At 44.5% G+C, this 25,834-nt stretch overlaps 1 protein-coding gene across 1 annotated transcript in view; it reads right to left on the reverse strand.

Moving 5' to 3' along the window:
- LOC121546468 (immunoglobulin-like and fibronectin type III domain-containing protein 1) overlaps positions 1 to 20,551 on the reverse strand; it is a 62,942-nt gene extending 42,391 nt beyond the window's left edge. Inside the window, exon 1 of the mRNA XM_045209386.1 lies at positions 20,482 to 20,551. Coding sequence (XP_045065321.1) covers positions 20,482 to 20,551 — 70 coding nt within the window. The remainder of the gene's footprint in view (positions 1 to 20,481) is intronic.
- Positions 20,552 to 25,834: the final 5,283 nt, after the last annotated feature.

Here is a 25,834-nt window from a genome sequence, read left to right on the forward strand (position 1 = left end):
TGGGGTTTGCGAATTTCTACCGCAGATTCATCCGGGGATTACAGCCGTGTGGCCGCTCCGTTAACTGCCTTGACTTCCAGTATCAGGACCTTCAAGTGGAATCCGGAGGCGGATCGAGCGTTTCTGGATTTGAAGAGGCGATTCACCAACGCACCGATTCTCTCTCAACCGGACACGGCCCGTCAGTTCGTCGTTGAAGTGGGCCGCGTCTGATGTGGGAGTTGGCGCCATCCTGTCGCAGCGATGCTCCACGGACAGTAAACTCCATCCCTGCGCCTACTACTCGTCGCCTTTCGCCTGCGTGGAGAGGAATTACGATGTGGGTAACCGGGAGCTTCTCGCGGTGAGACTTGCCTTGGAGGAGTGGCGCCCACTGGTTGGAGGCGGAGCAACCGTTTACTGTCTGGACTGACCACAAGAATCTTGCTTACGTGCAATCGGCTAAAGCGTCTCAACTCCCGTCAGGCCAGGTGGGCGTTGTTTTTCGGACGATTCAAGTTTTCCCTGACGTTCGACCTGGATCTAAGAACGGCAAGGCGGACGCCTTGTCCCGGATGTTCTCCAAGACGGAGGAGAGTGGGTCCAAGACTTCGAGACTATTCTCCCCCGGAACTGCGTCGTGGGAGCAGTTATGTGGAAGATTGAGGAGGAGGTGCTGGCGGCCCTTCGGACTCAGCCCGGTCCCGGTAACGGTCCACCCGGTCGGTTGTTTGTGCCTGAGTCGGTTCGTCCTGCTGTCCTCAAATGGTCCCACGCCAGCAAGATGGCTTGTCACCCTGGCGTGGCTCGGACAATGGCGTTTCTTCGCAGACGCTTTTTGGTGGCCTGCCATGGCCGAGGATACTCGGGGTTTTGTTGCTGCCTGTCCAGTGTGTGCGCAGAATAAGAGTACCAATCGGCCCAGCTCTGGACTACTTCACCCCCTTCCTATTCCCCGGCGACCATGGTCGCATCTGGCCCTGGACTTCGTCACTGGGTTGCCCGCTTCTGAGGGGAACACGGTCGTTCTGACTATCGTGGACAGATTCAGCAAGTTCGCCCACTTTGTGCCAATTGCCAAGCTTCCCTCTGCCTCGGAGACGTCCGAGATCCTGGTTAGGGAGGTTTTCAGGGTCCACGGTTTGCCCAGTGATATCGTTTCCGACCGTGGCCCTCAGTTTACCTCTGCTGTCTGGAAGTCCTTCTGTTTGGCCATTGAGCTACAGTCAGTCTCACATCTGGTTTTCACCCCCAATCCAATGGTCAGGCGGAGAGAGCCAACCAGAAGATGGAATCCACGCTACGCTGTCTGGTCTCTTCCAACCCCACCTCCTGGGTCTCTCAGTTGCCTTGGGTTGAGTATGCCCACAATACTCTCCCTACATCTGCCACTGGGATGTCTCCCTTCCAGTGCCTGTATGGCTACCAACCTCCCCTGTTCCCTTCTCAGGAGAAGGAGCTCTCAGTGCCTTCTGTTCAGGCCCATATATCGTTGCCACCGGACCTGGCATCGGGCCAGAAAGGTACTCCTTAGAGGTTCGGACCGGTATCAGCTCCAGGCGAATCGTCGCGGATCCCCGCTCCCACCTATACCATCGGAGATAGGGTTTGGTTGGCCACACGGGATCTTCCGTTACGGACTGAGTCTAGGAAGTTGTTACCGAAGTTCATTGGTCCGTTTGTGGTGGAGAAGGTGATCAATCCAGTGGCAGTTCGACTCAAACTACCGAGGACGCTCAGAGTCCATCCCACCTTTCATGTCTCCTGCCTCAAGCCTGTCTTCCTCAGTCCTCTGTTGCCTCCTCCGCCTCCTCCTCCTCCTCCTCGGATGATCGGAGGTGGTCCTGCCTACACGGTGCGTCGCATCATGGATTCCAGACGGCGGGGCCGGGGTTTCCAGTATCTCGTGGACTGGGAGGGGTATGGCCCTGAAGAGAGGAGTTGGATTCCGCGGCGACAGGTCCTAGATGCGGACCTCATCAGTGACTTCTACCGCCTCCATCCTGGCGCTCCGGGAGTCCGCCCGGTGGCGTTTCGTCGGAGGGGGGTACTGTAACGATCCCGGCAGTCTGAGTCGGGTCCTGTCTGGTGACTAGTGTTTCTGTTCGTGATCTCCAGTTTCCCGAGGGTTCGGGGAACGCTCCGGGAGCGCTCTTGATTTCCGCACCTGCATCCCATCAGCAATCTGCACACCTGGTCCTGATCATCACCCTTCTTAGGCTCTGGCCTAACATCCAGTTCCTGCCGGATCGTTAGCCATGAACAGTATGTTTGTCAGCGTATCAGCCTCTGAGCTACTAGTGTTAGTTTTGTTGTTTTGCACCTTGTTGGCTTGCCGTGTACTTACCTCCGTTTGTTTCTATCTACAGTCTCTCACCCGGAACCTTCTCCCAACCTCTGCCTGATGGTCGGCGGCTGCCGAGCCATTACCGGACCAACCACTGCACCCTCAACAACCCATCCACGCCACCCGCTCTGTTCCCTGGATTATTCAACCTCACTCGGGAATCTATTAAATAAACACTCATCTTTGTCTCAACGTACCTTGTCCTGGTCTGCTTCTGGGTTCTGGCTTAGTAAACCGTGACATGGGAAGAGGATTTTTGACGTACCGATTCCATGGCATAGTGTTTATGAACTGATATGCAAAAGGATGGCGGATTCAAAACGTATAATTTTTCTATTTAAATTATTATACAAAATTCTTGCTACCAATAGAATGTTATTTATATGGGGGATACAATCTTCCCAGCTCTGCAGATTTAGCTGTGAAGAGACAGAATCATTAGATCATTTGTTTTGGTACTGTCCATTTGTAGCTTGTTTTTGGTCACAGGTCCAGGAATGGTTGAAGGATTGCAATATTTACCTGGAGCTAACCCTGCAGATAGCACTACTGGGTGATCTGAAAAGTCATAGTCAATCGATCAATAATATAATAATACTTTTAGCAAAACAAAAAAAAATCAATTTACAATCTGTACAAACAATGAGAATAGAAGGGTTCAGAACTTTTGTGAAACATCACAGTACAGTTGAAAAATATATACCAAATAGAAATCCAATATGGATGGTGTTAAGAGATAGATGGGAGGTGTTGAATGGAGCTGAAGGATGGGACTAATAACAACAACTAATAACAACAAGATACGTCATGTAAAGCATACTGTGTCCATAATAAGTATATACTGTAGGTTATAGGTTGAGAGCTTTTGTGAAAGAGCACAGTTAGAAAGATATGGCAAACCGGATGGACATCATGAAAATGATCGGAAAGGTTGAGGGTAGAGGAAGTTCAGGAGTAAAAACAAAAAATAGTATCATTGTAAAATTGACTGTGTCCATAAAATGTATATAGTATGTATAAACTGGAAGTAGAGGCCTAAGCGTTGTTGTTCACTAGTTTACTCCAATTAGGGAAGGGGTGGTGGGGTTGGAAAGTAATAAAGGCTAATATATATATTTTAAAGGATATGTATGTATGTATATATATATATATATATATGAGAAAAAAAAACATATGGGGGATTGAAAGTGATGCAGACAATTACATTGATGGAAGTTACAATCTATCTGAAATATTAAAGCTGATCTACCCCCCCCAAAACAAAAAAAACCTTTCAAAGAAAATGTTTGTTATTTCATCAAGGTGAAAAGACGGAGACACCATATGCTTCCCATATGGCTGGACAAACACAACGTGGGTTCGTATTGACCTTACATAGCTGACCTGTCATAGCTCTAATGCTCATCAACTGTGATGACTTCAGAGGTTGAGGTTAAGAAGGAGTCACTTGCTCCTTTCATCATGCTAAACGCATTATGTAAAATGTGTTGCATAATCAAGGGTATCTGGCATTTCTTGTTCTATTCCTGGTAGTGCTCCGAGAGAGTTGTTATTGGGGGAGTCTTGGGACTCTTGTAAAAGGAAAACCCTCAATACAAGGATCTCAGTTTCAGCATTCCTCTAATATACACTGAGTGTACAAAACATTAGGAACACCTTCCTAATATTGAGTTGAACACCCTCAATTAATTGGGGCATGGACTCTACAAGGTGTCGAAAGCATTCCACAGGGATGCTGGCCCATGTTGACTCCAATGCTTCCCACAGTTGTGTCAAGTTGGCTGGATGTCCTTTGAGCGGTGGACCATTCTTGATAAACACGGGAAACTGTTGAGCGTGAAAAACCCAGCAGCGTTGCAGTTCTTGACACACTCAAACTGGTGCGCCTGGCACATACTACCATACACCGTTCAAAGGCACTTAAGTCTTGCCCATTCACCCTCTGAATTGCACACATACACAATCCATGTCTCAATTGTCTCAAGGCTTAAAAATCCTTCTTTAACCTGTCTCCTCCCCTTCATCTACACTGATTGAAGTGGATTTAACAAGTGACATCAATAAGTGATCATAGCTTTCACCAGGATTCTCCTGGTCAGTCCATGTCATGGAAAGAGCAGGTGTTCCTAATGTTTTGTACACTCAGTGTACATGATAACTTCTTGAAAGGATACTGATAGCATAAAGAAGTCAGGAGAACAAGCATGAAAACCGCACCCATGATGTTAGCGTCAAAACAGCTGTGGTGTCGAGACAACGATGCTGATATGCTGTGATGACAAGAAATCCGCTGACACTGTCCTTGATTATAATGGTTTATTACATCAAAGATTACAGTATCAATTTACAGACTCCTGCAGACATCTGGAGAACAACTGACCCAATCTCTAATATGTTATTCTCTCCGTCCTTTGTTCCAACCATGGTATTTATAATATGTAACATAATATGGGTGGTTTTTTATAGACCAATCCCTGGCCTTTACACATCCGAATCTCCTCTGTCTTAGGGGGCCCCTATAGTAATGTTTTCCAGATGTTTCCGCAAGCAGAGCCAAGTTCTGGAATGTTCAGATACTACACAGCCTAGTCAAAACCTTATCTCATCATCTGTCTGACAGTCGTGTCTGACAGACTTTGTTTATGCAGTTGCATTTCCAATGGCAGAGTGTAATGCCTGTTTATACTCTGTCCTCTCCATGGCAACGTGTGTGTTTCCGATATATCTGAGATCTTCATCCTTCACACTGAGCGACTTCTATGTAATCATTGCTGCTTTGACAGTCTGGTCGTGATCCGAATGAGAATTCCAAACACCGGCTGGGGGATACAACATGTTGTGCAGATTGTTGTTGGTATTGTTACGGTTTGTACAGAAGCTCTACTAGTCTTTCTGTCATTTGTTTCTATGTCACTATCCTATATGGTGACATAACTAATCAAGAATATGAACTTGTTATGCTGAATGTTGCACTTACCTTTAGATCTGTCACGATCGTTTACGAACGAGAAGGACCAAGGCGCAGCGTGATAAGCATTCATATTTATTTATCTACTGAATAAACACCCGACAAAACAACAAACGAACCGTGAAGTCCAAGGTAGCATACAAACAACATACCTTACACGGAACAAGATCCCACAACTAACTGGTGCCAACAGGTTGCCTAAGTATGGTCCCCAATCAGAGACAACGAGCAACAGCTGCCTCTGATTGGGAACCACACAGGCCAACATAGATCTACACATTCTAGAGCTTAAACATAGAACATCGACATAGCAAACACAACACAGAAAATACACACCCTGACTCAACAAATACAAGTCCTCAGAGTCAGGGCGTGACAAGATCAGTGTTTCCCAAACTTAGTCCACGGGACCCGAAGGGGTGCATGTTTTGTTTTTTGCCCTAGCAATACATAGCTGATTCAAATAATCTAAGCTTGATGAATAGCTGATTATTTGAATCAGCTGTGTAGTGCTAGGGCAAAAACCAGAACGTGCACCACTTGTGGTCCCCAGGACTAAGTTTGGGAAACGCTGATCTAAAGGTAAGTGCAACTATCAGCATAACAAGTTCATATTCTTGATTATTGTACCAATTTCATGTTCCCAAAACTTGATATGACAAATGTGGTCACTTGACCATGATTGATGAAAGGACATAGAGGATATTTTAAGCTGGGTGTCACACTAGCCTTCGCTTTGGCTCCCCCTCCTGTCCAGCTCAGGCGTTCGGCGTCACCGGCCTTCTAGCTGCTGCCAAACTTGCTGCTGGCAAACACCCTTCCTCATCAACCCCGGACTTGTCTCGTCATCATTACAATCCCCACTCTATCACTGTAAATATACTCCTTCTGTCATTTGTCTTTGTTGGTCATTGTATATGTTGCTTGTTTTCCTGAGAGGAATCTCTCCGACTATTTCCTAAGTACTTTATATTTTGCACTATGGGTTTCGTCCCGCTTTAAGCTATGGTGCTTTAATAAATTCAGTAGTTCTAAACCTGCGATTGCCTCCTTCCTACTCCTCTCTACACTTGTGACACTGGGTAATAAAACGCCTTACATTGCGCTGCAAACGAAATCACAGGGAGCAAGAGGTTTGGACGGCTTGCTCCTGTTGTATAGAGTATGTGCCAGAGATCTTTCAACTGACACACACCACAATGCCGTACATGCTTTCAAAGCTTTGTTGCTAGTGAGATGCGTACAGACCATAGTACTTGAACCTTTTCCCAAACATTTGTTTTTTTACCTCAAGTATTATTTTAGAAGTGCATATTTCAAGAAGGGCATAAATATATGAATGCTATCATATCGGTGTGGACATTTTTGGATGTTTCTCATCTTAGAAATATTCAAATATTTGTTAGTTCTCCTAGCTTCCCTTTTTAAAGTGAGCCATCTTAAAAGAATGACATACTAATCGTCGGGAGGTACAAATATAAGAAGCCACGGCTGACCAGACAGTGGATGTGTTTGTTTCAATAAGACTGGCTATTTTCAAGTAATGCCAGTCTCCTGTCATGGTCTTCCTTCCACGTGCAATTCCCCTAATGGAACTGAATAGGCTCCTGAGTAGGCATGAGCCCACATAAACCTACTGGATTAAGTCTTAAAACTAATTCCTTTTCCATAGCCTATTCAAATGTTGATAAAATGTCATGGCACATAGTGATCATTCTGGCCATGGACAAGCACTGACGGAAGTGCTTGTCCATGGGTGCTAACTAGACAGCAATGGCCGGCCCCTCATTGGAGCATGTAGCCTTGCTGAGAGGAACCTTTGGGTTATGTCACTGGTGACTGGTCAGTCAAAATACAACAACAGACACAACAAGAGCTGGATGAGGAAAGGAGGAAGAAAAAACAAGTGAAGTCAAGATTTTTGTTAGAAATTGTCTTGCGAGTGTTGTTGTAGTACTCGAGACCGAGGTCTCGGTCTCGAGTCCTGTCTCGAGACCACATATTGAGTGTATTGGTCTTGTCTTGGTGTCATATATATTTGTACTCGGTCTTGACTCAGTCTCCGACAGTGAGGACATGTCATTTCTTCCTGAGACCAGTGGAGTAAAAAAACTCAATTATCAGCTTCCATTCTGTCAGCGGATAAAACCGCTTCGCCTGGCCAAATAATTTATGTATACTCCTTTCTTGAAACATTAATATCTTAACAGCCTTTTCTATTATAGACATGTTTGTGCAGTGGTGAACCTATAGGCCTTCATTGTGTGACAGGTTCATGATTCTGAAAGGACAGCAACCGTATTACCAGCGCACTCATGTAGGAGAGTGCACTTTTTGTAAAACACAAAGGCCCAGTGGTGTAGTGGAGGCTATACGCTGGTACAAACCGTATACCCACTTACTTTTGTGTGGACATTGCGTATACTCACTTCTTAATCCCTACTGATGCGTATCAATGTTGTGTAGTGGAGGTATACGACTTATCAATTATGTAGTACAATAGAGAAATCATGCACAAAGTAGCCTACACAATCGCAAATCACGTGAAATATATTCAAGTGTGCCGCACACATAGCCCAGTTTCAGCGGAATATCATCTGCATTGGTAGATGGTAGGGTAGGAAAGATGTTTCAATTTATTATATCTACCAGTAAATGCTAACTAAGGCAACAATGGGTATGCAAACCAGGTATTGAAAAAATGTAGTCCGAAGTGTTGGCTTTTTGTGAAGCCAATTGTCATCATGAGCTGTTTGCATCAGAGGCGTAGACATGGATGGGCCTGGGTGGACACAAGCCCACCCACTGGGGAGCCAGGCCCTGACAGGCCCACCCAATCAGATTGATGTGGTTTAAGCATTGTTATGGACTTTTTTGTATTTTTTGTATTTAAAAAAAGTGTGATTTTGAGAGTGAAAATCTGAAAAATCTATAGGAAAACATAGGATCTTTCACACATGGTGCCGTTCTTTTAATGGGTGGGCCGTTTGGGAACCTTTTGGCAAAATTTGATCCCAAACCGATAGATCAGCTTTAATATTGCAGATTGATTGTGGCTTCTATCAACGTAATTGTCTGCATCATTTCCAATCCCCCATATAATAATATACAGTGGGGGAAAAAAGTATTTAGTCAGCCACCAATTGTGCAAGTTCTCCCACTTAAAAAGATGAGAGAGGCCTGTAATTTTCATCATAGGTACACGTCAACTATGACAGACAAAATGAGAGAGAAAAAATCCAGAAAATCACATTGTAGGATTTTTTATGAATTTATTTGCAAATTATGGTGGAAAATAAGTATTTGGTCAATAACAAAAGTTTCTCAATACTTTGTTATATACCCTTTGTTGGCAATGACACAGGTCAAACGTTTTCTGTAAGTCTTCACAAGGTTTTCACACACTGTTGCTGGTATTTTGGCCCATTCCTCCATGCAGATCTCCTCTAGAGCATTGATGATTTGGGGCTGTCGCAGGGCAACACTTTCAACTCCCTCCAAAGATTTTCTATGGGGTTGAGATCTGGAGACTGGCTAGGCCACTCCAGGACCTTGAAATGCTTCTTACGAAGCCACTCCTTCGTTGCCCGGGCGGTGTGTTTGGGATCATTGTCATGCTGAAAGACCCAGCCACGTTTCATCTTCAATGCCCTTGCTGATGGAAGGAGGTTTTCACTCAAAATCTCACGATACATGGCCCCATTCATTCATTCCTTTACACGGATCAGTCGTCCTGGTCCCTTTGCAGAAAAACAGCCCCAAAGCATGATGTTTCCACCCCCATGCTTCACAGTAGGTATGGTGTTCTTTGGATGCAACTCAGCATTCTTTGTCCTCCAAACACGACGAAGTTTAGTTTTTACCAAAAAGTTCTATTTTGGCTTCATCTGACCATATGACATTCTCCCAATCCTCTTCTGGATCATCCAAATGCACTCTAGCAAACTTCAGACGGGCCTGGACACGTACTGGCTTAAGCAGGGGGACACGTCTGGCACTGCAGGATTTGAGTCCCTGGCGGCGTAGTGTGTTACTGATGGTAGGCTTTGTTACTTTGGTCCCAGCTCTCTGCAGGTCATTCACTAGGTCCCCCGTGTGGTTCTGGGATTTTTGCTCACCGTTCTTGTGATCATTTTGACCCCACGGGGTGAGATCTTGCGTGGAGCCCCAGATCGAGGGAGATTATCAGTGGTCTTGTATGTCTTCCATTTCCTAATAATTGCTCCCACAGATGATTTCTTCAAACCAAGCTGCTTACCTATTGCAGATTCAGTCTTCCCAGCCTGGTGCAGGTCTACAATTTTGTTTCTGGTGTCCTTTGACAGCTCTTTGGTCTTGGCCATAGTGGAGTTTGGAGTGTGACTGTTTGAGGTTGTGGACAGGTGTCTTTTATACTGATAACAAGTTCAAACAGGTGCCATTAATACAGGTAACGAGTGGAGGACAGAGGAGCCTCTTAAAGAAGAAGTTACAGGTCTGTGAGAGCCAGAAATCTTGCTTGTTTGTAGGTGATCAAATACTTATTTTCCACCATAATTTGCAAATAAATTCATAAAAAATCCTACAATGTGATTTTCTGGATTTTTTTTCTCTCAATTTGTCTGTCATAGTTCACGTGTACCTATGATGAAAATTACAGGCCTCTCTCATCTTTTTAAGTGGGAGAACTTGCACAATTGGTGGCTGACTAAATACTTTTTCCCCCCACTGTATATATATATATATATATATATATATATATATACTACCGGTCAAAAGTTTTAGAACACCTACTCATTCAAGGGCTTTTCTTTATTGTTTACTATTTTCCACATTGTAGAATAATAGTGAAGACATCAAAACTATGAAATAACACATATGGAATCATGTAGTACCCAAAAAAGTGTTAAACAAATCAAACTATATTTTATATTTGAGATTCTTCAAAGTAGCCACCCTTTACCTTGATGACAGCTTTGCACACTATTAGCATTCTCTCAACCAGCTTCATGAGGTAGTCACCTGGAATGCATTTAAATTAACAGGTGTGCTTTCTTAAAAGTTAATTTGTGGAATTTATTTCCTTCTTAATGCGTTTGAGCCAATCAGTTGTGTTGTGATAAGGTATGTAGAAGATAGCCCTATTTGGTTAATGACCATGTCCATATTATGGCAAGAACAGCTCAAATAAGCAAAGAGAAGCGTCAGTCCATCATTACTTTAAGACATGAAGGTCAGTCAATACGGAACATTTCAAGAACTTTGAAAGTTTCTTCAAGTGCAGTCGCAAAAACCATCAAGTGCTATGATGAAACTGGCTCTCATGAGGACCGCCACAGGAATGAAAGACCCAGAGTTACCTCTGCTGCAGAGGATAAGTTCATTAGAGTTAGCAGCCCAAATAAATGCTTCACAGAGTTCAAGTAACAGACACATCTCAACATCAACTGTTCAGAGGAGACTGTGTGAATCAGGCCTTCATGGTCGAATTGCTGCAAAGAAACCACTACTAAAGGACACCAATAATAAGAAGGGACTTGCTTGGGCCAAGAAACACGAGCAATGGACATTAGACCGGTGGAAATGTGTCCTTTGGTCTGGAGTCCAAATTTGAGATTTTTGGTTCCAACCGCCATGTCTTTGTGAGACGCGGTGTGGGTGAACGGATGATCTCCGCATGTGTATTTCCCACCGTAAAGCATGGAGGAGGAGGTGTTATGGTGTGGGGGTGCTTTGCTGGTGACACTGTCTGTGATTTATTTAGAATTCAAGGCACACTTAACCAGCATGGCTACCACAGCATTCTGCAGCAATACGCCATCCCATCTGGTTTGGGCTTAGTGGGACTATCACTTGTTTTTCAACAGGACAATGACCCAACACACCTCCAGGCTGTGTAAGGGCTATTTTACCAAGAAGGAGCGAGATGGAGTGCTGCATCAGATGACCTGGCCTCCACAGTCCCCCGACCTCAACCCAATTGAGATGGTTTGGGATGAGTCAGACCGCTGAATGAAGGAAAAGCAGCCAAGAAGTGCTCAGCATAAGTGGGAACTCCTTCAAGACTTTTGGAAAAGCATTCCAGGTGAAGCTGGTTGAGAGAATGCCAAGAGTGTGCAAAGCTGTCATCAAGGCAAAGGGTGGCTATTTGAAGAATCTCAAATATAAATATAGTTTGATTTGTTTAACACTTTTTTGGTTACTACATTCCATATGTGTTATTTCATAGTTTTGATGTCTTCACTATTATACTACAATGTCGGAAAATAGTAAAAATAAAGAAACACCGTTGAATGAGTAGGGGTTCTAAAACTTTTGACCGGTAGTGCATATACAGTGGGGAGAACAAGTTTTTGATACACTGCCGAGCTGAAGGGTGGGAATAAAAATAACACCAAAAAAGTAATAACTAGTGTAAAATATACTGTGTCCGTAAAATGTGTATAGTATGTACTGTGTAAGCTGGAAGTAGAAGCTTAAGTGTTGTTGTCCAGTAGTTTACTCCAATTAGGGGAACAAATATACATACAGTATTTGATACACCGCCTATTTTGCAGGTTTTCCTACTTACAAAGCATGTAGAGGTCTGTAATTTTTATCATAGGTACACTTCAACTGTGAGAGACGGAATCTAAAACAAAAATCCAGAAAATCACATTGTATGATTTTTAAGTAATTAATTTGCATTATATTGCATGACATAAGTATTTGGTACATCAGAAAAGCAGAACTTAATATTTGGTACAGAAACCTTTGTTTGCAATTACAGAGATCATACGTTTCCTGTAGGTCTTGACCAGGTTTGCACACACTGCAGCAGGGATTTTGGCCCACTCCTCCATACAGACCTTCTCCAGATCCTTCAGGTTTTCGGGGGCTGTCGCTGGGCAATACGGACTTTCAGCTCCCTCCAAATATTTTCTATTGGGTTCAGGTCTGGAGACTGGCTAGGCCACTCCAGGACCTTGAGATGCTTCTTACGGAGCCACTCCTTAGTTGCCCTGGCTGTGTGTTTTGGGTCGTTGTCATGCTGGAAGACCCAGCCACGACCCATCTTCAATGCTCTTACTGAGGGAAGGAGGTTGTTGGCCAAGATCTTGCGATACATGGCCCCATCCATCCTCCCCTCAATACGGTGCAGTCGTCCTGTCCCCTTTGCAGAAAAGCATCCCCAAAGAATGATGTTTCCACCTCCATGCTTCACGGTTGGGATGGTGTTCTTGGGGTTGTACTCATCCTTCTTCTTCCTCCAAACACGGCGAGTGGAGTTTAGACCAAAAAGCTATATTTTTGTCTCATCAGACCACATGACCTTCTCCCATTCCTCCTCTGGATCATCCAGATGGTGATTGGCAAACTTCAGACGGGCCTGGACATGCGCTGGCTTGAGCAGGGGGACCTTGTGTGCGCTGCAGGATTTTTAATCCATGACGGCATAGTGTGTTACTAATGGTTTTCTTTGAGACTGTGGTCCCAGCTCTCTTCAGGTCATTGACCAGGTCCTGCCGTGTAGTTCTGGGCTGATCCCTCACCTTCCTCATGATCATTGATGCCCCACGAGGTGAGATCTTGCATGGAGTCCCCAGACCGAGGGTGATTGACGTCATCTTGAACTTCTTCCATTTTCTAATAATTGCGCCAACAGTTGTTACCTTCTCACCAAGCTGCTTGCCTATTGTCCTGTAGCCCATCCCAGCCTTGTGCAGGTCTACAATTTTATCCCTGATGTCCTTACACAGCTCTCTGGTCTTGGCCATTGTGGAGAGGTTGGAGTCTGTTTGATTGAGTGTGTGGACAGGTGTCTTTTATACAGATAACGAGTTCAAACAGGTGCAGTTAATACAGGTAATGAGTAGAGAACAGGAGGTCTTCTTAAAGAAAAACTAACAGGTCTGTGAGAGCCGGAATTCTTACTGGTTGGTAGGTGATCAAATACTTATGTCATGCAATAAAATGCAAATTAATTACTTAAAAATCATACAATGTGATTTTCTGGATTTTTGTTTTAGATTCCGTCTCTCACAGTTGAAGTGTACCTATGATAAAAACTACAGACCTCTACATGCTTTGTAAGTAGGAAAACCTGCAAAATAGGCGGTGTATCAAATACTTGTTCTCCCCACTGTATGTATATTTGTTCCCCTAATTGGAGTAAACTACTGGACAACAACACTTAAGCTTCTACTTCCAGCTTACACAGTACATACTATACACATTTTACGGACACAGTATATTTTACACTAGTTATTACTTTTTTGGGGTTCTTTTTATTCCCACCCTTCAGCTCCCCTCAACCCCTCCCGTCTGTCTCTGAACACCATCCAGTTTTGATTTGTATTTGCCATATTTTTCAACTGTGCTGTGATGTTTCACAAAAGTTCTGAACCTTTCTATTCTCATAGTTTCCACAGATTGTAAAGTATTATTATATTATTGATCGATTGACTATGACTTTTCAAATCCCCCAACTGTGCTATTTGCAGAGTTAGCTCCATGTAAATGTTGCAATTCTTCAGCCATTCTTGAACCTGCAACCAAAAACAAGTTACATATGGACCAAAACAAATGATCTAATGATTCTGTCTCTTCGCAACAAAATCTGCAGAGCTGGGATGGTTGTATCCCCCATATTTATAACATTCTATTGGTTGCAAGAAATGTTCATAATAATTTTAATTGAATAACTGTACGTTTTGAATCCGGCGTCGTTTTGTTTATCTGTTCATAAACCATGTGCCATAGAATCGGTACATCGAAAATCTCTTCCCAACTGTTTTGCAATCTGTATGGCACAGCTGTCCATTATTTGGTCCTTAAATGAAACTGGTATACTTTTTTATTTATCACAGTTTTCTTTAACCAATTTTGGTCTTTAATGCATCTCCTTACTTTCTTCCCCTTCCACTTGCCTTTTCCATTTTTTTGCAGTAATGCTGCAATTAGTTTGTTGTAATTTTGGATAGAGCAGACATTTCCATATATTATGTTAACTGTATGTGTGGCATAACTCCACCAGTCCTATTTACCGTTTTTAAACATTATTTTCAAAAATTACATTTTTTTAATCAATTAGTATATTTGAGTTTAACCATAATATTTGTTGTAATATTTGTTCTGTCTTTTTCAAATAACCGAAAGTGAGATGTTGTAATCTGAATAAAGGGGAAAAAGGCCATTCTTGAACATGTGGTGAGCCATTCTTACCAATCTGCTGGAGAACCAGTTCGGATTTAAGTATAGCTGTTGTGTGACTGAAGCCTTTAGTGAGATGTCTAACGCTTTCATATTTAATAATTTCTGCCCTCCGAATTCATATTCATTATATAAATTGGCCCGTTTAATTTTGTCTGGCTTGCCGTTCCAAATAAAATGGCAAATGTTTTGCTCATATAATTTAAAAAACAAGTATTTAGGTATAGCCAGGGACATAAGCAAATAATAATAATAATATGCCATTTAGCAGAAATTTTTATCCAAAGCGACTTACAGTCATGTGTGCATAAATCTTTACGTATGGGTGGTCCCGGGGATCTAACCCACTACCCTGGCGTTACAAGCGCCATGCTCTACCAATTGAGCTACAGAACTGGGATATGACTAAAGAGTTTATCAGGGTGATTTTTCCACAAATAGACAGTTATTTTCCATTCCATGGTAGCAAGATCTTATTTATTTTTGCTAACTTTCTATTAAAATGTATTGTAGTGATCTCTCTTTTGACTAACATATTAAAAGTATCTAAAGAGCAGCTTTTTTCCATCTTTCTGCCCATAAATTATGCAGAAAAGCTAATCCATGCTTTTGTCACTTCAAGATTAGACTAGAGCAATGCTCTACTCTCCAGATACCCAGATAAGGCAATAAATAAAATTTAGCTAGTGCTAAATACGTCTGCTAGAATCTTGACTAGAACCAAAAAAATTGATTATATTACTCCAGTGCTAGACCTCTCTACACCAACTTCCTGTTAAGGCTAGGGCTGGTTTCAAGGTTTTACTGTTAACCTACAAAGCATTAGCTGGACTTGCTGCTACATATCGCTGAGGTTTGGTCGTGCTGTACATATCTACACGTACGCTACGGTCACAAGACGCAGGTCACCTTATTGTTCCTAGTATTTCTAAGCAAACAGCTGGAGGCAGGGCTTTCTCCTATAGAACTCAATTTTTATGGAATGGTCTGCCGATCAATGTGAGAAAAGCAGACTCAGTCTCATCCTTAAAGTCTTTACTGAAGACTCATCTCTTCAGTACATCCTATGATTGAGTGTGGTCTGGCCAAGGGGTGCTAAGGTGAATGGCAAGGCACTGGAGTGACGAACCACCCTTGCTGTCTCTGCCTGGCCGGCTCCCCTCTCTCCACTGGGATTCTCTGCCTCTGAAACTATTACGGGGGCTGAGTCAGTAGCTCTCCAATGCCGTCCCTAGGAGGGATGCATCATGTCATGCCAGGCTATTTCGCTATACTCGACTTGAGTGGGTTGAGTCACTGACATCATCTGCCTGTCCGGTTTTGTGCCTCCTCATCGGGCTCTTGGAAAGGGCCTTCCCCAAACTGTTGCCACAAAGTTGGAAGCACAGAATCATCTAGAATGTCATTGTATGATGTAGCGTTAAGATTTTTCTTCACTGGAACTAAGGGGCCTATCCCGAACCATGAAAAACAGCCCCAGGCCATTATTCCTCCTCCACCAAATTTTACAGTTGGCACTATGCATCACCAAACCCAGATTCGTCCGTCGGACTGCCAGATGGTGTATTCCTGGCACCGACGAAGATGGTGGCCTCGTGACTAGGTCTTAGGAAACTTTGCAGTATTTAGTTTTTTTATGTATACTTCTTTACATTATTAGCTCAGCCGGGAAAAACTATTGGATATCAGAGCGGCAGTAACTCACCAGCATTACGACCAGGAATATGACTTTCCCAAAGCAGATCCTTTGTTTGCTCTCCCCAGGGCAACTGAACAGATTCCAGCGGCTGATCCAAAACATCGCCGGCGGAGGAGAGGCACTCAGAGCGACCTGCTGGTTCGACTTAGGAGGTGCACACACCACCCACCACTTCCAAGTATTCTACTCGCTAATGTTCAGTCTTTGGTTAACAAGCTCAACGAACTACGGCAAGGATTTCCTTCCAGAGAGACATCAGGGCCTGTAACATCCTCTGTTTCACGGAAACATGGCTCTCATGGGATATTCTGTCGGAATCGGTCCAGCCAGATGGGTTCTTAGTTCATTGCGCAGACAGGAATAAATATCTCTCCGGGAAGCAGAAGGGCGGAGGTGTGGGTTTCATGATTAACGACTTATGGTGTAATTGTAGTAACATAGGGGAACTCGAGTCCTTCTGCTCACCCGACCTAGAATATCTCACAATCAAATGCCAACCGTATTATCTCCCAAGAGTATTTTCTTGGGAGTCACGGCCGTGTATATCCCCCCTCAAGCCGATACCACGACGGCCCTCAAAGAACTTCACTGGACCTTATGCAAACTGGAAACCACATATCCTGAGGCTGCATTTATTGTAGCCGGGGATTTTAACAAAGCAAATTTGAGGACTAGGTTGCCGAAGTTCTATCAACATATTGACTGTTGTACTCGCGCTGCTAAAATCCTCGACCATTGCTATTCGAACTTCCGGGATGGTTATAAGGCCCTCCCCCACCCTCCTTTCGGCAAATCTGACCACAACTCCATTTTGCTTCTCCCTTCCTATAGGCAGAAACTCAAACAGGAAGTACCCGTGCTAAGGACTATTCAACGCTGGTCTGACCAATCAGAATCCACACTTCAAGATTGTTTTGATCACGCGGACTGAGATATGTTCCGGGTAGCTTCCGGAAATAATTTAAACGAATACACTGAAACGGTGACTGAGTTTATCAGGAAGTGTATATGTGATGTTGTGCCCACTGTGACTATTAAAACCTACCCTAACCAGAAACCGTGGATAGATGGCAGCATTCGCGCAAATCTGAAAGCGCAAACCACCGCATTCAACCATGGCAAGGTGACTGGGATTATGGCAGAATACAAACAGTGTAGCTACTCACTCTGCAACGCAATTAAACTGGCAAAACATCAGTATAGAGACAAAGTGGAGTCACAATTCAACGGCTCAGACACGAGATGTATGTGGCAGGGTCTACAGACAATCACGGACTACAAAAGGAAAACTAGCCATGTCGCCGACACCAACGTCTCGCTTCCAGACAAGCTTAACACCTTCTTCGCCCGCTTTGAGGATAACACAGTGCCACTGACGAGGCCCACTACCAAGGACTGTGGCCTCTCCTTCTTCATGGCCGATGTGATTAAGACACTTAAGCATGTTAACCCCCGAAAGGCTGCCGGCCCAGACGGCATCCTTAGCCGCGTCCTCAGAGCATGCGCAGACCAGCTGGCTGGTGTGTTTACGGACATATTCAATCTCTCCCTTTCCCAGTCTGCTGTTCCCACATGCTTCAAGATGGCCACCATTGTTCATGTACCCAAGAAAGCAAAGGTAACTGAACTAAATGCCTATCGCCCTGTAGCACTCACCTCTGTCATCATGAAGTGCTTTGAGAGGCTAGTCAAGGATCATATCACCTCTACCTTACCTGTAACCCTAGACCGACTCCAATTTGCATACCGCCCCAATAGATCCACAGACGATGCAATCGCCATCACACTGCACACTGCCCTATCCCATCTGGACAAGAAGAATACCTATGTAAGAATGCTGTTCATTGACTATAGCTCAGCATTCAACACCATAGTACCCTCCAAGCTCATCATTAAGCTTGAGGCCCTGGGTCTGAACCCCGCCCTGTGCAACTGGGTCCTGGACTTCCTGACGGGCCGCCCCCAGGTGGTGAAGGTAGGAAACAACATCTCCACTTCGCTGATCCTCAACACTGGGGACCCACAAGGGTGCGTGCTCAGCCCCCTCCTGTACTCCCTGTTAACCCATGACTGCGTGGCCAAGCACGCCTCCAACTCAATCATCAAGTTTGCAGACGACACAACAGTCGTAGGCTTGATTACCAACGATGATGAGACCACCTACAGGGAGGAGGTGAGGGCTCTGGGAGTGTGGTGCCAGGAAAATAACCTCTCATTCAACATTAACAAAACAAAGGAGATGATCGTGGACTTCAGGAAACAGCAGAGGGTGCACCCCGCTATCCTCATCGACGGGACCGCAGTGGAGAAGGTGGAAAGCTTCAAGTTCCTTGGCGTACACATCACCGACAAACTGAAATGGTCCACCCACGCAGACAGTGTGGTGAAGAAGGCGCAACAGAGCCTCTTCAACCTCAGGAGACTGAAGAAATTCGTCTTAGCACCTAAAACCCTCACAAACTTTTACAGATGCACAATTGAGAGCATCCTGTCGGGCTGTATCACCGCCTGGTACGGCAACTGCACCGCCCACAACCGCAGGGCTCTCCAGAGGGTGGTGCGGTCTGCCGAACGCATAACCGGGGGCAAACTACCCGCCCTCCAAGACACATACAGCACCCGATGTCACAGGAAGGCCAAAAAGATCATCAAGGACATCAACCACTCAAGCCACTGCCTGGTCACCCCGCTATCATCCAGAAGGCGAGGTCAGTACAGGTGCATCAAAGCTGGGACAGAGAGAATGAAAAACAGCTTCTATCTCAAGGCCGTCAGACTGTTAAATAGCCATTACTAGCACATTAGAGGCTGCTGCTGAATTTTGAAATCACTGGCCACTTTAAGAAATGGAACACTAGTCACTTTAATCATGTTTACATATCTTGAACTACTCATCTCATATGTATATACTGCATTCTATTCTATAATATTCTACTGTATCTTAGTCCATGCCGCTCTGTCATTGCTTGTCCATATATGTATATATTCTTAAATCCCATTCCTTACTAGTTTTGGGTGTATTGGGTATATGTTGTGAAATTGTTAGATATTACTTGTTAGATATTACTGCACTGTCGGAGCTAGAAGCACAAGCATTTAGCTACACCCACTATAACATCTGCTAAACATGTGCATGTGACAAATAACATTTGATTTGATTTGATTAGAAGCGTGATTCATCACTCCAGAGAACACGTTTCCACTGCTCCAGCCAATTAGTCAAAAGTGGTTTTCTTTGAGACTGTGGTCCCAGCTCTCTTCAGGTCATTGAACAGGTCCTGCCGTCTAGTTCTGGGCTGATCCCTCACCTTCCTCATGATCATTGATGCCCCACGAGGTGAGATCTTGCATGGAGCCCCAGACCGAGGGTGATTGACCGTCATCTTGAACTTCTTCCATTTTCTTCCAGTTGTTGCCTTCTCACCAAGCTGCTTGCCTATTGTCCTGTAACCCATCCCAGCCTTGTGCAGGTCTACAATTGTATCCCTGCTGTCCTTACACAGCTCTCTGGTCTTGGCCATTGTGGAGAGGTTGGAGTCTGTTTGATTGAGTGTGTGGACAGGTGTATTTTATACAGGTAACGAGTTCAAACAGGTGCAGTTAATACAGGTAATGAGTGGAGAACAGGAGGGCTTCTTAAAGAAAAACTAACAGGTCTGTGAGAGCCGGAATTCTTACTGGTTGGTAGGTGATCAAATACTTATGTCATGCAATAAAATGCAAATTAATTACTTAAAAATCATACAATGTGATTTTCTGGATTTTTGTTTTAGATTCCGTCTCTCACAGTTGAAGTGCACCTATGATAAAAATTACAGACCTCTACATGCTTTGTAAGTAGGAAAACCTGCAAAATCGGAAGTGTATCAAATACTTGTTCTCCCGACTGTACATCATATTATAGTATCTGATGGAGTCTGCATGGACCGCCATTGGACTAGGCCTACATAGTGTGGGGTTTCATGAGTCAAATTAAAACTACATGGACGAAGTGAAAGCCAGTTGCTGTCGTGAGTCTATATTGCGTTCAAAGAGGAAAATGAGGACTTGCAGATGTAAGTCGATCCAAACATTGTTAGCATATAAAATGCACGTTTCTTTACTGTGCTGTATTCCTCTGAGCATGCCAACCAAAACGCACACAAGGATTCGGCACTCCGGAGCGCATCTCTGATTTGGCTCGATGTCTGGAATTCAATCAGCTCAGTTTGAATTGCGTCCTAATCCAGCGAGGGTATCGTTTTCTTAGCAAGGGAGGAGAATTCTCCACCTGGGCTCACTGTGAGAGGACACATACAAATGCTGTAGTCTTCAAACCTTTAGGCATGCTGTAGTCTTCAAATCTGGTGGAGAAGTTGTCCCTCAGCTGCTTGATGAAATCTTCCATCACCTCTGTGACAATGCATCGGCCTGGTCCCTCTGCCTGTTGTTTCTTCAGTGTGCTGAAGTGCAGGTGCCTTCCAGATGACAAGTCAAAATCGAACAACTCAAGCTTCCTGGTAAAGGCCTCAAGTTTTTCCACAATGTCCACGACTGTTTCCCCTCTTCCTTGTAACTGGAGATTTAACCCGTTAAAGTGACAGAATATGTCAGCCAAAAAAGCAGTGTGTGTAGCTTGCAGTTAACGCTTCAATGTTTCTGCGTTGGGCCTCTGTCTGGGGCCGGAAGGCCACTTTGAAAGTTCCATGCTTAGATTCATAATGACGTCTGAGATTGAATTCTTTGCAAACAGCCACATTTTTATTGCAAATAAGACACGCTGGCTTGGCGTATCTTAGTGAAACATTCATTATTGGTTTCAGGTGTGTTAGGCCAGAGTGTCAACCAATAGTATGGCAGACCCCCAGGGCCAGGACTGAGCAGCCCAGCAGCTAGGGATTGCCTAAATAGGTATTTGCCTAAATAGGTATCTCCCCTGACATGGGCATGTTTTCAATACAGACTCCTTTTGTCTTACAGTATTCCATACAAGGCATCCATGAAAGTTGCACAGTATACCCTTAATCTTATAATAAATCAAATCTATTGATACATAACTTGACATTTCTGCCATCCATTGTGACATTGTGGGAGGATAACCAACCTTCCAATTAATGGAAATGTATTTCTTAGGCGCTATACATGCTAGGTTATACAGTTTCTTCTGATAACAGTCAAAAACAGGGAGAACAGAGAATCTGTAGACATGCTGAGAGAAAAGAACATAATCTTTGCCAGAATTCAGCCAGCCTTCACAAGACCATAACATATGCAAATATGTCCCCTTTTGTGTTTTACACCTCCAGCAGAATAATTACATTTCTGTGTGCATGATATTCAATCTAACTGGCATATAGTACATTCTATAGATGGTCTTAAACTGCAGAAATTTATGTCTGAGATTATATGAACATGACTGGGCATTCTAACATACAGTGGGGCAAAAAAGTATTTAGTCAGCCACCAATTGTGCAAGTTCTCCCTCTTAAAAAGATGAGAGAGGCCTGTAATTTTCATCATAGGTACACGTCAACTATGACAGACAAAATGAGGAAAAAAAATCCAGAAAATCACATTGCAGGATTTTTAATGATTTTATTTGCAAAATATGGTGGAAAATAAGTATTTGGTCAATAACCAAAGTTTCTCAATTATTTGTTATATACCCTTTATTGGCAATGACACAGGTCAAACGTTTTCTGTAAGTCTTCACAAGGCTTTCACACACTGTTGATGGTATTTTGGCCCATTCCTCCATGCAGATCTCCTCTAGAGCAGTGATGTTTTGGGGCTGTCGCTGGGCAACACAGACTTTCAATTCCCTCCAAAGATTTTCTATGGGGTTGAGATCTGGAGACTGGCTAGGTCACTCCAGGACCTTGAAATGCTTCTTACGAAGCCACTCCTTCGTTGCCCGGGCGGTGTGTTTGGGATCATTGTCATGCTGAAAGACCCAGCCACGTTTCATCTTCAATGCCCTTGCTGATGGAAGGAGGTTTTCACTCAAAATCTCACGATACATGGCCCCATTCATTCTTTCCTTTACACGGATCAGTCGTCCTGGTCCCTTTGCAGAAAAAACAGCCCCAAAACATGATGTTTCCACCCCCATGCTTCACAGTAGGTATGGTGTTCTTTGGATGCAACTCAGCATTCTTTGTCCTCCAAACACGACGAGTTGAGTTTTTACCAAAAAGTTCTATTTTGGTTTCATCTGACCATATGGTTTCATCTTCCAATCCTCTTCTGGATCATCCAAATGCACTCTAGCAAACTTCAGACGGGCCTGGACATGTACTGGCTTAAGCAGGGGGACACGTCTGGCACTGCAGGATTTGAGTCCCTGGCGGCGTAGTGTGTTACTGATGGTAGGCTTTGTTACTTTGGTCCCAGCTCTCTGCAGGTCATTCACTAGGTCCCCCCGTGTGGTTCTGGGATTTTTGCTCACCGTTCTTGTGATCATTTTGACCCCACGGGGTGAGATCTTGCGTGGAGCCCCAGATCGAGGGAGATTATCAGTGGTCTTGTATGTCTTCCATTTCCTAATAATTGCTCCCACAGTTGATTTCTTCAAACCAAGCTGCTTACCTATTGCAGATTCAGTCTTCCCAGCCTGGTGCAGGTCTACAATTTTGTTTCTGGTGTCCTTTGACAGCTCTTTGGTCTTGGCCATAGTGGAGTTTGGAGTGTGACTGTTTGAGGTTGTGGACAGGTGTCTTTTATACTGATAACAAGTTCAAACAGGTGCCATTAATACAGGTAACGAGTGGAGGACAGAGGAGCCTCTTAAAGAAGAAGTTACAGGTCTGTGAGTGCCAGAAATCTTGCTTGTTTGTAGGTGACCAAATACTTATTTTCCACCATAATTTGCAAATAAATTCATAAAAAATCCTACAATGTGATTTTCTGGAATTCTTTTTCTCAATTTGTCTGTCATAGTTGACGTGTACCTATGATGAAAATTACAGGCCTCTCTCATCTTTTTAAGTGGGAGAACTTGCACAATTGGTGGCTGACTAAATACTTTTTTCCCCCACTGTATCTGTATCCATTCATCATCATCAATAGCGTCTCCCAGTTCTTCCTCACATTTTTGTTTTACATGTTTTGTGTCCTCGGGAAAAGCCTCTATCAACCCTTGATACAGATTGGAAATCAACTTTAGAGGTTTGTCAGACTGCCTTAAAATAGTTTCAATCTTTGAAGCTTCTTGCTTGTCCAGTGTTTGCTGCACAGAGAAAATAAAGTGTTGTATCTGCAAAAATTCACCAAAGCTCCATCACAGACTGGTCTTCCCTGGCTGTCTGACCCTGATGAGACCCCTGTCACCATCTGATCCTGATCCTGCTACGATGAGACATGACAAATAATTACAGTGAGGGAAAAAAGTATTTGATCCCCTGCTGATTTTGTACGTTTGCCCACTGACAAAGACATGATCAGTCTATATAATAAAAAATCCAGAAAAACACATGTCAAAGATGTTATAAATTGATTTGCATTTTAATGAGGGAAATAAGTATTTGACCCCTCTGCAAAACATGACTTAGTACTTGGTGGCAAAACCCTTGTTGGCAATCACAGAGGTCAGATGTTTCTTGTAGTTGGCCACCAGGTTTGCACACATCTCAGGAGGGATTTTGTCCCACTCCTCTTTGCAGATCTTCTCCAAGTCATTAAGGTTTCGAGCATGACGTTTGGCAACTCAAACCTTCAGCTCCCGCCACAGATTTTCTATGGGGTTAAGGTCTGGAGACTGGCTAGGCCACTCCAGGACCTTAATGTGCTTCTTTTTGAGCCACTCCGTTGTTGCCTTGGCCGTGTGTTTTGGGTCATTGTCATGCTGGAATACCCATACACGACCTATTTTCAATGCCCTGGCTGAGGGAAGGAGGTTCTCACCCAAGATTTGATGGTACATGGCCCCGTCCATCGTCCCTTTGATGCGGTGAAGTTGTCCTGTCCCCTTAGCAGAAAAACACCCCCAAAGCATTATGTTTCCACCTCCATGCACAGGAATCCTCATCTCTCCCAAGTGGACATTCTCTCTTTTTCCCCTGACCCATCTGTCTATCTCCTCATTTGAATTCCATGCTGTCACAGTCACTAGCCCATTCAAGCTTAACATCCTTATCATGTATCGCCCTCCAGGTTCCCTTAGAGAGTTCATCAATGAGCTTGACGCCTTGATAAGTTCCTTTCCTGAGGATGGCTCACCCCTCACAGTTCTGGGTGACTTTAACCTCCCTACGTCTACCTTTTACTAATTTCTCTCTGCCTCCTTCTTTCCACTCCTCTCCTCTTTTGACCTCACCCTCTCACCGTCCCCCCCTACTCACAAGGCAGGCAATACGCTTGACCTCATCTTTACTAGATGCTGTTCTTCTACTAATCTCACTGCAACTCCCCTCCAAGTCTCTGACCACTACTTTGTATCCTTTTCTCTCTCGCTCTCCTCCAACACTACTCACTCTTCCCCTACTCAGATGGTAATGCACCGTCGCAACCTTCGCTCTCTCTCTCCCGCTACTCTCTCCTCTTCCATCCTATCATCTCTTCCCTCTGCTCAATCCTTCTCCCTCCAATCTCCTGATTCTGCCTCCTCAACCCTCCTCTCCTCCCTTTCTGCATCCCTTTGACTCTCTATGTCCCCTATCCTCCCAGCCAGCTCGGTCCTCCCCTCCTGCTCCGTGGCTTGACGACTCATTGCAAGCTCACAGAACAGGGCTCCGGGCAGCCGAGCGGAAATGGAGGAAAACTAGACTCCCTGCGGACCTGGCATCTTTTCACTCCCTCCTCTCTACATTTTCTTCCTCTGTTTCTGCTGCTAAAGCCTATGTCTACCACTCTAAATTCCAAGCATCTGCCTCTAACCCTAGGAAGCTCTTTGCCACCTTCTCCTCCCTGCTGAATCCTCCTCCCTCCCCACCCTCCTCCCTCTCTGTAGATGACTTCGTCAACCATTTTGAAAAGAAGGTTGACGACATCCGATCCTCGTTTGTTAAGTCAAATGACACTGCTGGTCCTGCTCACACTGCCCTACCCTATGCTTTGACTTCTTTCTCCCCTCTCTCTCCAGATGAAATCTTGCGACTTGTGACGGCCAGCCGCCCAACAACCTGCCCGCTTGACCCTATCCCCTCCTCTCTTCTCCAGACCATTTCCGGAGACCTTCTCCCTTACCTCACCTCGCTCATCAACTCATCTTTGACCGCTGGCTATGTCCCTTCCGTCTTCAAGAGAGCGAGAGTTGCACCCCTTCTCAAAAAACCTACACTCTATCCCTCCGATGTCAACAACTACAGACCAGTATCCCTTCTTTCTTTTCTCTCCAAAACTCTTGAGCGTGCCGTCTTTAGCCAACTCTCTTGCTATCTCTCTCAGAATTACCTTCTTGATCCAAACCAGTCAGGTTTCAAGACTGGTCATTCAACTGAGACTGCTCTTCTCTGTGTCACAGAGGCTCTCCGCACTGCTAAAGCTAACTCTGTCTCCTCTGCTCTTGTCCTTCTAGACCTGTCCGCTGCCTTTGATAATGTGAACCATCAGATCCTCCTCTCCACCCTCTCCGAGTTGGGCATCTCCGGCGCGGCTCACTCTTGGATTGCGTCCTACCTGACAGGTCGCTCCTACCAAGTGGCGTGGCGAGAATCTGAGAATCTGTCTCCGCACCACGTGCTCTCACCACTGG

Source organism: Coregonus clupeaformis, chromosome 30, assembly GCF_020615455.1.
Source record: "Coregonus clupeaformis isolate EN_2021a chromosome 30, ASM2061545v1, whole genome shotgun sequence".
Lineage (NCBI taxonomy): Eukaryota > Metazoa > Chordata > Actinopteri > Salmoniformes > Salmonidae > Coregonus > Coregonus clupeaformis.